Source organism: Silene latifolia, chromosome Y, assembly GCF_048544455.1.
Source record: "Silene latifolia isolate original U9 population chromosome Y, ASM4854445v1, whole genome shotgun sequence".
NCBI classification, from domain to species: domain Eukaryota; kingdom Viridiplantae; phylum Streptophyta; class Magnoliopsida; order Caryophyllales; family Caryophyllaceae; genus Silene; species Silene latifolia.
In genome coordinates, this window is record NC_133538.1 from 127444567 (window position 1) to 127459313 (window position 14747).

At 35.6% G+C, this 14747-nt stretch overlaps 1 protein-coding gene, 1 long non-coding RNA gene and 1 other non-coding gene across 3 annotated transcripts; 1 reads left to right on the forward strand and 2 right to left on the reverse strand.

Annotated features, from left to right (window-relative positions):
* The first annotated feature begins 974 nt into the window (after positions 1-974).
* On the forward strand, positions 975-3914 carry LOC141629471 (uncharacterized). Its single transcript, XR_012537290.1, has 4 exons — positions 975-1223; positions 3116-3203; positions 3295-3387; positions 3680-3914. It is a non-coding gene; the product is annotated as an uncharacterized LOC141629471 (long non-coding RNA).
* Positions 3915-7310: 3396 nt separating this feature from the next.
* LOC141628887 (uncharacterized) lies at positions 7311-8161 on the reverse strand. The gene is made up of 2 exons (XM_074441972.1): positions 7775-8161; positions 7311-7709 (listed from the first exon to the last, which is right to left on the reverse strand). The coding sequence occupies exons 1-2, from the start codon at positions 8159-8161 to the stop codon at positions 7311-7313; spliced, it is 786 nt and encodes a 261-aa protein (XP_074298073.1).
* A 6116-nt stretch (positions 8162-14277) lies between these two features.
* Positions 14278-14384, reverse strand: LOC141634587 (small nucleolar RNA R71). The gene has a single exon (XR_012539314.1). It is a non-coding gene; the product is annotated as a small nucleolar RNA R71 (small nucleolar RNA).
* Between the last annotated feature and the right edge of the window lie 363 nt (positions 14385-14747).

Consider the following 14747-nt stretch of genomic DNA (forward strand, 5'->3'; position numbering starts at 1 on the left):
CGTGATTCCCAGCGGGCGTCGTATTATAATGAGTTAACGGTTGCTACTTGTGTTTCGTAGCAGGTGCCGTGATTGGATGTTCTAGGGTTGCTACCTGTGATTTGTAGCAGGCGCCGCTAGACATCAGGATTTATGTGATTGACATGGAGTTGTGGTGGTGGTGTGTGTATATGGTATTGTATACTGTCATGAGATGTTATGGCTAGTGACTGACTTGTGTGGTTTCTCTTTGTTTTGTTTCTTTAACTTGTCTGATGTGATTCATTTGATATTGCCAATAAATGGTGAGCAGTGAGTTGATAGGTGATTATGTTGGTGCGGGGATTGCCTATGGGATGAGGATGGCGCATATCACTAACGAGTCTCACTTAGCTTATGATGTTATTCATTATATTAGCTTATGACTTCCGCTGTAATAATTAGTCTTTGAGTTATTAATTTGTAAATTGTAAGACAGCCTATTGTATCGATGTAATAAAGGTTTAAAGTACCTTTTATTGTTTTGTCTTTTGCTATTCACTACCTCGGTCAACCGAGATGGTAACCATCCTAATTATCTGGGAATGTCTTGCTAAAGACTCCTGCACTAGTAGAAAAAAACCCTATCACGACGCGGCTATCGTGGCGGTTCTAATAGAAACGACGCGAAAAGCCCAAGAAATTGGCGGGAACACAATTTTTATGTATTTAGGAGGTCTATTATGGCGGTTTAAGTATGAACCGACGTGATAATTGAAACTTTTTATGGCGGTTTCAAATAGAAAACGCCACCATAAGTCAATTATGGCGGTTATATTAACAACCGACGTTAAGAATGCCGCTAAAAGTTAATACTAAGTTACAATTTTTTTGTTAAAAAACCGCCGTTATATATTTTTGTGTCGGTTTTAATCACAACCGACTTAATAGCAAAAAAATAAAAATAAAAATAAAGCGTAAACCTGTTTAGAATTTTCACACACACATTCCTTAGTCTTGTTGATCTCCAGCCAAACCTCAATCCCCTCAATTAAATTTCATTTTCCCCCTTTTCCCTAGTGAAACCCTAACTCCCTCCACCAATATCGCCTTCACCTCCTCCACTCCGGTGACCACTCCTCCGCCAGGGACATCGCATACGCCGCTCCGCGCACCATCGTCCTTCTTCTCCTTCTAATTAAACCACTTTACTGATCGATTTCGTCCCCCTTCGTCTCCTTTCCGTTCGTCTCCTTTCCGGTCAGGTAATTCGATTTCTCTTTTTTTATTATTCTCTTGACTACTCTGTGATTTGTTTCTCTAATTTTCCATTAAACTAAAAATAAAAATTTTGGTGGGTATACAAGACTACACGTTTTTTTGGAGTAAAAATGATTGGAAACAAAAGCTTTGAATCCTTTGATTAATTAGAGGTTGAGTTGTTTGTTGTTTGGTTTTGTTTATCTGAAAGGGGGATATGATTATCAGCCTTTTGTGTTGTTATTGGTCTAATGTTGTTGTGAGGATACTAGTATTCATTATTCCGGGTTTTGAACATGATCCTCTTATTAACATGTTCTTTTTTGCTGTTTTAATTCATTTTGGAAAAGGTGCTACTTATAATCCCCTCTCTTTGTCTTCTGCTGGTTTGTCCCTTTTTTGTTAATTCTTTGTGTTAGCATTTGAAACTTTCTTGTTGATTTGACTTCAGTAAGAGTATTTTTGGTTCAAATAGGGGAGAGCAAAGTGATGATTAAATATTAGCAAAGGGAAGTAAGACGTGAGTCATCCTATCTTTATTTTACGTCTTCCGTTTTCGTTTATTCCCTCCGTCACAATCATTTGTTTACCTTTGATTAAAATACGTTTCTTAGAGAATATAAAATGTAAACAAATGATTGGGGCAGAGGGAGGCAAAAATGAAAGTAGAATATTAGTGAAATCGATAGAGAATGTGGCATCTTGTTTGGCTGAGATTTATAGTAATAATGTGTATTTGTTTGATTTTGCTGACTGATAGTTTTCGACGATTGAGTGAATCTATCAAGCGGAAAATTCTTAGATATAGTTAGTGTACCAGTTACCTGTATTTGTTTTACTGTATTTCGTGTTCCGATTCATTTTTTGTCTTCTATTTTCATTTGTGGTTGATTGATTGGGCTGACTAGTATTTTCGTGAGAAGGCGGAATTTCTCAGGTAGAGCTACATAATCTAGGGTGTACGGGAATGTGTTACATAGGGTGTACTTATTTTTTGTACTCAAGATATAAATGAGTTGGCTGTAGACATTAAAAAACGGAGGGAGTATATTATTTCTGAAGGATATAGCTGTTGGAATTGAGTTTTAGTTCTGCTGTGCGTTACTTGTATGTGCTTGTTGAAGTTTATTTGGCTATGTCCTAGATATATATATATATATATATATATATATATATATATATATATATATATATATATATATATATATATATATATATATATATATATATTTATGTTTCGCTTGGTGCTTTTGTGTTTGGTAATTGGTGATTGCAAAAATGATTTGAACATCGGTAGTTCAGTACTTCAGTTTACTCTATGTTCATTCAGTTCAAGTATAATTTGTTGAACTATAGTTCAATTTACGTACAAATTCAGCAGTTTTAGAGTTTGTTAACTAGTTAATTTACTTACAAATTCAGCAACTTTATGTACAAGTTTAGTTTACTCCTTGAATGACAGCTAATTTCCACCCATGTAAAGTAGTTATGATGATTTGAGAAAATTGAAGAATTTGAACAAATTGGTTGTTACGCAAGGTGAATTCATTTTGATGTAGCAATTTGGAGTAGAATATGTCCATTTTTTAGTGTTGTATGAAAACGACTTGTTTATGTCATACTTGCTTTGCCTTATCTCAACACTTGAAATGGAGAGATATGTTAATATCTTGGCCTTATCTCAACACTTGTGCACTTATGCTGCCTGAGGAATCACTAGATGCACCTGGGCTGTTAACCTGCTGATGTTGCTCAGGCAGCTGGTGTGGAAGCAGCTACATTTATACTACAAATATCTGATACGTATTACTTTTGAATGTTAAATCTCAAATCTCAGCAATGATTGTTTTATCTCTTTATTCACTGCCTTCTATTGTGAAATTCTGTGTAATTCCAGCTTTTAAGAAAAGTCTGCTGAGGAACTTTTGAGCACTTCTGGTCTATCGGCTGTTGACCTGCTAGCAAAAGCACTTGTTAAGGCTGCTGTAAGTCAATAATTTTTTTTCGGATTGATTTTAAATATATTAGTATAATATCTTGATGACATGTAAGAGTTGATTTGGTTTCGTTTGACAGGTCTATAGACATAAAGGAAAGATCACTTCTCATTGGCATGGAAGGTTTTGTCATTGTACACCTTGAGGCTCGGATACCAATCTATACACCCACGTAAGTGTATGACCTCCTTTTATATTGTAACGACTAAAATTTAAATTTAAATTACATTTTATATGTTACATAATTAATATCATATTTTTTCTAGAAATTTTAGTGTCCTCGACAAGCAAAGGATTACGTGTGTAGTTATTATATCATGAAATGAATGTATAACATAACTTCTTACTTTTTAAGGAGTAGAAGAAGATATTGAGAAGGTATTTCTTTTTTCTGTTTTTGGTATAGTTTATTTATCTAGTTGTATATTAATATTCTTACTAATTGTCCTGTTTATTGCCTGTAGCTATGGTGGAATCAACCATGTCAAATGGCGATATATAAGAGATCAAAGAAGGGTGGGCTACCAAATGTTTAGAGAACTTGTGGATTAGTTTATCAACTAAGGCGTGTATTTCGAAGTTAGAAATACTTTGATGTATCTTTGGTATAGTGATGTAAGTTCGTTGGAATTGTATTGTTAGGAATACTATAAATGTAGTTACATTTTGATCATATAATATTTGGAATTATTAAATTTATTTGGAGGTGCTACTGAAATTTCCGCAGAAAATTTTTATTTCAAAAAAGAAAATATATATAAAATGATTACGACGTTTCCTTTAGAAACGACGTCAAAAGATTAAATATTTGACCCTACATTCGAAAATAATTTCGCCTATAATGGCGGTTGTTCACCAAACAACCGACGTTATAATTACCTTTAATGGCGGTTTTGTACTAACAACCGACGTTATAATTACCTTTAGTGGCGGTTCTATTAAAACAACTGTCGTTATGGAGAACAAGTAGTGGTGTAATGATATTATTGATATATCTATAGTGGCGGTTTTCAAATAATAACCGCCACTATAGGTAAGTTATAATGGCGGTTCTTTTCTAACAACCGTCATATTATACAAGCCTATAATGGCGGTTCTGTTTAAAAACCGCCACCATAGATAAGCTATAATGGCGGTTGTACAACCGTCGCAAAGTCTAAACAACCCCGTGATATACGACGCACCCAAAATATGTAAAAACCGCCATAAAAAGGTCATTTATGACCGCCACTATAGGGGGTTTTTCTACTAGTGCTGGATAATTGGGGGTGTTACAAAGTGGTATTAGAGTGAACGATCCTAGGGCAAAACCAATGAATCTAATGAGCTAAGGAAGTGTCTAATAAAATGAACCCCGGGTAGAAACTATTAGAGCCTTCTTAGCTCCGTTAGGGAGACGTCTTTAATTCGAGCAATGACCCTTAAAGTTTGAACCGATCACCACGGAAAGTGTAGAGAGTGGGTAGATAGAGTGCGATACTATGTGATTATGTTTGCTGAAATTGTATTAGTATGCGGTACTATATTGAATGGTTACAAGATGGTGAACTAGTTATGTGTTGGGTTCCTTAAATTGATGATAACATGCCCATTTGATTTGTGTTATCTTAGTTTACCTTTTCAGGATTAATGCTTAAATCAAGCATGGATTAAGAAGTGTTGAAGTTGTTAATCATCCCATTGTATTGAGTCTTAGTGTCATCTAATGTACAAGTGAGAAAGTAGAGTATCTTAGAGTAATAGAAACAATCAAGACGATCGTTACTTTCATTAGTAAATTTTTTGCTTGGATTGTTGCCACAATTCGTAACACTTGAAACCTTTTTATCTTTCAAAAAATCTTTCACGTGTCTCTTATTTTTCAAAGATAAACTTCAGATTTTTATTAGGAGTTGGCCTTCAATAAAGAGTGGTTTGAATAATTATTAATTTCAAAATGTTTCCTCTTTATTCAAATTTGACCCTTTGGTCCTTTAGAAAACAAGAAATGCTTTTTGCCATTTTAGTGTAAACTTGTCATCATGTGACTTGTCTTTTCTCTCTTTGTTTTCTGAATTTGCATGAGCTTTTAAGGATATCTTTCAAACATTCTTTCTCTATCTATTCTTGCCTTTGCAAAAGAACCTTCTTTGGTGCAAGTTTTGAGTGGTTGCTAAGGCTCTTCACATGTGTGGTCTTTGACCCTTCAAAACCCTAGCAACCTCCTCACCCATTCTCTCTATAAAAGGCGAGCCATCTCCCTCATAAAATCCTAAGACTTCTTTCTGAAATTAATTTCAAGTTTGCAAAATTGTTTTTTCAAAGCTTTAAAACCGTGTGTCCTTTGCAAATCTTCTAAGAGTCTTCAAGTTGTTACAATCATAGCTACTGTTACTTTAACATACTAAACTCTCTTGCTTATGAATTGTTGATCTTGTAAAAGTTGTCCATCTCTATTCTTTGTTAAGAATAAGTTAGTGGAAACTTGATCCTTATAACATTCTAAGTGTGTTAGTAGAGTTTAGGACGGAGTAGTCTTCAACTCTTTGGCAACCGGAGTAGGTTGCGAGTTGGCTTGTCATAAGAACGGAGTAGTTCTTGGACTTGTATCACAACCGGAGTAGGTTGTTGTGTTTTATTGTACGGGTCTTTTAGTAGTCGGAGTAGATCACTAAAAGAAATCAATAAAAAAGTAGATTGGACGTAGGCACTTGAGTATTTGCCGAACCAATTCAAAATCTCGTGTTTGATCTTTTATTTTATTCATTTGCTCTTTTATTTTTGTTTGTTTTGCTTTGCTTAACCTTCAAGTAAGATTCATCATCTTTGTCACATTTGGTCTCAATCTGTACTCCATAAACCGAGACAAATAGCTATCAAATAACAATTGTTACTTTCATACTTCAGCAAACATTCATTTCAATACTCGTTTAATCTTGCAATATTATTCGAAGTATTCTCTCATCTCTTTTATTCTTATAACTCACTTTAAATCAATAAAGTTGAAGTTAAATTTTTAAATAGTACCTAATTCACCCCCTCCCCCTCTTAGGTACTTGAATCCATAAACTCAACAATATGAGATTTGCATGTTATGATATATCCATGGTTGGAATGACAAAGTACGACAAGTTGAATGAGGAAAATATGTGTATGCTTGAAATTGGTTGGAATTTTGCAATTTGTTGCTTGAGTATGACGATGTATTATGAGCAGTGTATAACAATTGAGCTAATGATTTGTGTGAGGATATGGAAATATATTACATGATTTGATTACCATATAATATATTTCATAATATCCTAAGACACATATTATATTCTTATCTTGTATATTGTTTGTTTGGCGCGACAACAAGGATCACAAACATATTCGGAATTATTAGGTAAAGTTTTCCGAATCAAAGTACTTATAAAAGGTAAAACATTATTAGAAGGATGGCCTAGTCTTCGATGCCATACCCGTCCTTCATCAACAGTTGTCTTTGCCGCCACTTCTTCCACCCGTGTCATATAATAAACTCCGTCTCGTTGCTCACCCCGTCCAATCTCCGTCTTCGTAGACTGGTCCTGTATTATACAACAATTAGATTTAAAAGTCACAATGCAATTGTTTTCTCTAACAAGCTGTTGTATCGAAATAAGATGGCAAGTCAACGAGGGAACATATAAAACATCTTTTAATTCAAAGGTTTTATTTAAAACAACTCTCCCATGTTCATGCGCCATTATGGTCGATCCATTTGGTAAACCAACAGTGGACTATTATCCCTGCCATAAATTTTCAAGCAAATTCCGGCGTCCCGTCATGTGGTGTGAAGCACCACTATCAAGCATCCAATCACACGAATTAGAATAAGTCGTACCTGCCAATTTCTCGTTACCTTCGGACGACTTAGCAATGAGCAGAGATCGAAGTTGTTCTATTTCCTCCATTGTGAAATCCTTTTTCGAGGATTCAGCCATATCAGTCGTCGCGGCTGCATTAGCCACCTGAGTTGTGTTCCCAGAACTTCTGTTACCGCGGCCGCCTCCACGACCACCACGTACGTCTTCCTCTGCTGCGTCCTCTGCCATTTATGCCAAGCTTTTCCCAAAAAATTTCTTCCGTATGATACTACTTATTGCAATGGGTGCATCTAGGTGGTTCATACTCCTTCTGTTCAGTATTGACGAATCCTCCACGGCCACGCCCTCCACCCGTCCGATCAGCCATGGCGGTTTCGGTGTGTTCTTCACGAATCCGGGTCACCGTTTTGTGACGTTCTTCTCTTAAAACCGGAGCATAAGCACGACTCAAAGAGGTACGATTATCATCCATTAATAAATTCGAGCGGAGTTGATCGTACAACGCGGTATTAAGACCCATTATGAACTGATGCACTTTTTCTTCCTCCTTTTCCTTGACAAAAGCTGCTTTTGCACCACATGTACAATTAGGTACGCGGCTATACTTGGCTAATTCATCCCAAATGGACTTGAGATGGGTATAATACTCCACAACTGATCGAGTCCCCTGTTTACAGTCGGTCAATTCTGCTTTGAGTTGGTGAACACGAGGCACGTTTCCAGCCGCGTTACTCGCTCCTGCAATTCTTTCCAGATTTCGTCAACTGTGGCGCCGTTGAAGGTGATGCTCGAGTGCAATTTTTCGTGAATAACGCTATGCAACCAAGCTTTCACCATAGCATTACATTGACGCCAAGCAACCGCTTCATATGAATTTTCATTTGCGGGTTTCGTGACGGTGCCATCGACAAAGCCTAATTTGTTCTTTGCGTCAAGTCCGTTACGAACCGCATCGGCCCATAGATCGTAATTTTCACCATCAAACATTGTCTGAGTCAATTTGAGACTCGGACTATCGGAAGGGTGAAGGAACAATGGTGATGATGGTGGTATAGTCATCTTGTCATAACCATCATCAGATCCGCCCCCTCCTTTCCCTGCATCTCCGATTTTCGTCATGGAAGTTGACTTGTAAAAAAAAAATATTGAATAGTGTGTGTTTGGATGCAAGGATCAAACCTGCTCCGATGATACCATGATAAAATGTGAAACGGAGAATTATGTGGGAAGGCTTTAAGCCTTTACTTTCATTCATAATAATAACTGCGTACAAGCCAAAGAATATATACAAAATACAACTACTACCCTAGTTAAACGTGATCCTACATACAAGGAAACAAATAATATACGGAGTACAAGATAAGAATATAATATGTACTAGGATATTATGAAATATATTATATGGTAATCAAATCATATAATATATTTCCATAGAGGAATTAACGATGTATTGGCTACGTAATGTCCAAACAAGTGATAACTGGTCGACTAAGATGTATATGTACCAAAGACGATCGACTAGAGTTGTTGGTCAATCGATTGAGTTTGCATGAAAAGTCGATCCACTAAAAGCTTTGGTCAATGGACTAAAATTTACAGAGGAAATTTCGTGAGTTGCATGAATTTCGCAGTCCATGTCTAGTGATAAAAAAAGGGAAATGAGAGCTTGATTACATCATAAAGGACATATCTATGTAAATCGTGATTGGGTATCAGACGAATGGTTGAAAGGGAGTAAACTTTGGAGGTTTTGGCTCAGTTGAGGTTAGTCTTGTCTAGGATGAATGAGTCGTTATAAGTTTTATTATTAATTGTGAATTGGTGAGTTGTACAATTAGTTAAGTAAAATTTGGTTCGGTGATAAAAAAAAAAAAAGGAAAATAAGATGGCACAACCGGGTGATACTCAAATTGGGCGCCACAAAGGGTATTATAGTAAATTAAATAGGTATTTTCATTTCCCTTCTCTAAATTCTGAATTTCAAATTAATTAGTAGAAAAGGGTAGTTTAGGAAATTAAAATAGCATAATTAATTATAATAATTTATTATAAATAAATGAAAAATCAAGAGAATTTTAGTTGAGTTCTGCCATTTTTTGTGGAGGAAAGTTACAACAACCAAGATAGTGTTGCATTGTATACTCAGTGCGTTAAGATCACAAGATGCAATTATGTACTTGATTCGTGATTCACACCTCAAACTCGTCATCTTCGCTTGATAAGGGTATCGCTCATAGCTGCTTCATTGGGTACTAGAGTTTGTATTTAGTTTATGGGCCAGACAAGTTAAATTAAGAGAACCATTGGTTACTTATCAAAATTTCAGAATTTATATCGAGGGATCGTATGTATTGATTCATGGGGGTGTTATTCCATCGTGAGCCACAAGATTACGTTTTCTTAGGCTAATGGGGAGTGCTATGGCGACACCGGGTGTTACCGACTCTCAGTAACACCCTAATAAAATAATATATTTAAAGATTAAATAAATAATTCATTTTTATTTATTAATTAATTATGCAAAGGTTAAAAACGGAAGTTTCAAATAAAAGTTATTGGATTCAACCTAGAGTGCCGTTTTCTTCTTCGCTAATTCCGATTCAAAGCAACACTTATTAGTAATCAATCATACAAATTTACTTGTATGACTTTGATCAAAATATTTTGCGGAAGTTTGCATTGTCATAGTAGCTATTAGTAATTCTTATAACAAAATCAACCAAAAATATTTTCAAATGCGCAGAGAATATGGCACAACAATCCAATCATGATTCATCAGAGATTTTGAATTCTTTGCAAATGAACAACTAAAAGTTCTTTTTTCTACATTAATTAAAGGAGCAAGTCCCATATGTATACCCTAAGTTTGAGTGCAACTCTTTTCACATGATATACTTTGTGCGTTGAATCTTTGATTACTCGGTTATTAATGCGACTCTTGCAAATGCATCGATTGATAATTATGTCCTACCGAAGATGAATTGTATAAGATTATCGTGTTTGTGTTTTTAGCGAACTTCATCTTAAAAGCAAGTTAAATTTCCATTTTTACCCTTTCTAATGAATCTATTTTTTAAAATGGAAAAGTTGAAATAATAGATAAATTTTACCAAAATACCCCCGGTGTTACTGATTTGAGTAACACCCGGTGGCGCTATGTCATTTTCCCTAATGGATATGGTTTGATTTTGAGCCACGATTATTTGTAATTGGATATTGTTGCTGCTATTGTATTTTAAATTGTCCTTTCGTTTGACCTTGTCATATGGGTGAGTAGCTTTGAGTTTTCTTTTAATACTCTAAATATTGAGCATGAGTTGTTAATGAACCTTTGACAATAACGATATTGAAATTGAGATCTGGTTACTAGTAGTGAGATATGGGGCCTTTGTGCCAATTTTATTTTATGGTCCATGAGTGACCATGGTATGAGTATTGAGTTATGATATTTGGTTTGTAATCGATATTGATATTGAAATATTGTTTCGCGGTTTCAGTTCACTCACTCCTTTTCTTTGGCTTAGGGTCGACGAAAAAGATACATTAATTGGTTAATTTGAATATTATGAGACGGAGTAGTGAGCGAGAGGAGAGTAGGGTAGATTAGGGTAGATTAGGAGATGAAAACGTGGAGTGACCAAGGGCTTGGTGATGATAATGCACATTGGTTGATATTAATGATGTGGTTAATTATGTTTGATGGGTGAAAGAATAGAAAGTATTTTTTTGTTGGGAATGGTTATTGATAATTACGAATACGAGAAATGTTGACATTAGGCAATAAAGGGTGACCAAGGGCTTGGTGATGATTATGAAGGTGGTGATAATTACAAAGGAACATAGACAACAATTAGGAGTTCTGCATTGGGTTTAAGTTACGTGCCTCATATGAACAATGTGATAGATGATATAATCCAGTTAGTAGCGAATATTGTTGGTTTGGCAATGAATGAAGTTATGATGTCTGAAATTTTAAAGGATATATATATATAATTAGGATCACATGCGTCCACCCTATCTTTTTGAGTCCGTGAGTCCATGATATAATATCACACGTTATATTAAATAATATCACAGCTTACAGTATAACACGTTATACTAAACAATATCACAGCTGGAAAAAAAAAAACTTTTTGAAAAAAAAAATTGAAAAAAAAAAATGGTGATATTGTTTTGTAATACAATATCACACGTTATGCTAAACAATATCACACGTTATACTAAACAATATCACAACTTTCACGAAAAAAAAAATTGTTAAAAAAAATTTTCGAAACAAAAAATTTTGAAAAAAAAAATTTCGTGATATTGTTTTGTAATACAATATCACAAGTTATGCTAAACAATATCACACGTTATACTAAACAATATCACAATTTAGACGCAAAAAAAAAAAAAAAAAAAAATTTCGAAAAAAAAAATTTTCGAAAAAAAAAATTTCGAAAAAAAAAAATTTGAAAAAAAAAATTTCGTGATATTGTTTTGTATAGTGCGTGATATTGTTTTATGGACTCATGGACTCAAATATTTAGGTGGACTCACCGGATCCTACCTCTATATATATATATATATATATATATATATATATATATATATATATATATATATATATATATATATATATATATATTGATAGTTGTTTAGAGATTTGTCATCGATCCTTGCAATAGCCCAAAACAGCTACACAAAGGCGAAGGGGATCCGGTTCCAAGGCTAAGGCACAAAAGGCCACGGTACCTGATGTGACCATAATTAGAGCATATTTAGTCCCCGAATTAGCCTTGCTCCCATGGTTTTTAGTGCATATTTGGGTCATTTATTGTCTTTAGTCCTTTGTTTTGCATATTCTTTGAGGCTTTGATCCCTTGGTAGGAAAGGAGAGCAAACCTTGCATTTTCATGGCAAAATGAAGCTAAATTGATTGAATTCAATGATCAAGCATAAAAGAGAAGACAAGATTAGAAGGCCTTTGTACATACTATAGTAGATGGGCAATGATGAGAAAAGATCCTTGCATCCCCGAGGAAATCCTCAAGGATTTTATGAAGGGAAAGGAAGAAAAGAAGAAAGGAAGAAGCTGTAAGACAATCCGAGAGGATTGCCCACAATCCGCCCGTCCAAGAGGTGCAATCCGAGCGTCTTCCCCAGCTGGACGCCCGTCCAGAAACATCACAATCCGCCCGTCCACCCCTCGAATCCGCTAGTCCAAAACGCCCACAATCCGCCCGTCCCGTGCCCTGGACGCTCGGATTGTGTGTCAGCTATTTCATGTTCTACTTGTTTTATGAAGGATGCGCATATTTTTCTAAGACCGGCGAAAAGAAGACCGGAGTCTCCCTTGAGACCGACGATTCCTCAAGGACTTAATCGTCATTTAAGCCCTTAGTAAACCCTAATTTATGTAACTAATCCCACTATAAATACCCCATTAGGCTAATTAGATTATCATGTTCTTTTTAGCAATCTCTAGTGTAGTTTATATCAATCAAATCTCTCTTTAATCTTGTAATCAACATTTAATCAAGTTTTAATACAAATTTCATTTCCTTAATCTCTCTTTGGTTCATCTTTCATTTTGGGTAATTGAAGATTATTTGGGTTATTATTGGGAGATTGACTACCTTCCAATCAATCATCAACTACTTCTATTATTCTTTGCTTTATTATTGGAATCTTTAGTAGGTATAATTCTCTTAATCCCTTTTTAACTATTGTTAATTATCTTCATTTATTCATCATGTTTTACTTTGTTGGTGTGATTGACAACCTTGCTAGCATGTTCAACATGATAATGAGTGAGTAGTTTCCTTAGTTAGGGTTAATGGGTAATTAGAGGAAACCAACATGGGGGATGATTCGTGCTTAAATTAATATGTTTTCATAGTTTATTCGCTTGCTTGTTGTGATCTCAACTTATGCACATGTTATGTTTGATGAAATGCGAGCCTATGAATCCTTGCATTTTTTACCCATCACCTATCTTTTCAATGAGACTTGTAAGACATAAACCAACTCGAGTCTCATTAGACCATGCATATAGTTGAGTAGGGAAGATTAAGTCGACTTGTAGGTGTTGTACAATCTAATCGATTCGGCTCCGAGACCCAAACTTTGCTAGGATTATAAGATATAACCCAACTCGATCCATCACAATAATAATTGCTTGCTTATAATTTGAGAATATGTTTGTATGATCAATTCCCATGAATCTCCTATGACCCCATGACACCCTAGTGCCTTTTATCAATTGCTTACACCCCTTTTTTAATCATCTTGCTTGTTTACTTTTATTGCTATTTAGTTTAGTGATCTTCTACTTCAAACCCCAAATTGTGACACCCCTAGACACCACTAGTTGCAATTGAAAATCTCATCTCAATTCCCGTCCCTTGGGATCCGACCTTTACTTGCCTCTTTACTAATTGTAGAGTTGTTTGTGGAGTTATAAATTGTGTTTTGGTCTAGGTGCTCCTAACGACAAGTACCGAAAACTAAACCTCCATGTGAGTCCGACCAAAAATGGCGCCGTTGCCGGGGACGGTGTTAACTTGATTTAGATTTTCTTATATTGTTATTAGTTGTGTCTTTCTTTGCCTTGGGGAAGTAAAACTCCTCAAGGTTTGTTCTAATTATTTTCAAGTTGTTTGATATTTTGCATGTCTAGAAGAACACAAGGTAACTCGTTACCCTTTGATCACGAAATTGAAAGGACTTTGACAAACAATATAAGACTTGCTAGAAGAACTTTGAGAGGTATTGGTGAGGTTGTAGATATTCAACCAAACACTATTGAGTTCATCAACCCTTTTGCAAGAGAAGGTGAGGAGAACCCAACACAAAATCCAACACAAAATCAACCCACAATGCCTAAATTTTCATCACATTCCGTACCGACCGAGGAGAACCTACCCAATGGTACTCCCACACCACACCATTTAACCGGAAATTTCATTTCCAAATCCGCATTTATCCAATTAGTCGAAAGAAGCCAATTTGGGGGGATGCCTAGTGAAGACCCTCACTCTCACATGAAGACTTTTTGCGACTATTGTGATGCGATTTCTCAAACCGGTGTAACTCAAGACCAAATTCGATGGGTCTTATTTCCTTTTTCTCTAATTGGCACCGCAAAACAATGGTTGAAAGGCCTTGATAAGGCTACTCTCGGAATTGATTTTTGGAAGAAATTGGTTCTAGCTTTCTACAAAAAGTTCTATCCACCGGAAAAGACTAACATGCTAAGAGCTCAAATTACGGGCTTTAAGCAAAGAGATGAAGAATCTTTGTATGAAGTTTGGGAGCGATTCAAGGGAACTTGTCGCTCATGCCCTCATCATGGACTTAGTGAGTGGTTCTTGGTACAACAATTTTGGAACGGTCTTTATGAAGACTCAAGAAACATTCTCAACATGGGATCAAATGGAATGTTCACCGAAGTTGACGACAATCAAACTTGGAACAAGAATGAGGAAATAGCGGTCCATAATTCACAATATAGTAGACCTAGCAAGGCTACTAGAGGAGGAAAGCATGAAGTGGACTCTATTACTCAATTGGGTGCTCAACTTAGTGCTCACATTGATACCATCAATTTGAAGTTCGAAAAAGTTATGGCTAGACTTGAAGAAGCCTCAAAATCACCAAAGCAACATGTTAATGCCATGACGGCATCTTTATCAATCCCAAGTGGGATATGTGAGAATTG

Coding starts and splice junctions, on each gene's coding strand:
- LOC141628887 (XM_074441972.1), bottom strand. CDS start 8,161: ATGACGAAAATCGGAGATGCAGGGAAAGGAGGGGGCGGATCTGATGAT. Junction 7,710..7,774: donor GGAAAGAATTGCAGGAGCGA/GTAACGCGGCTG, acceptor GACTGTAAACAG/GGGACTCGATCAGTTGTGGA.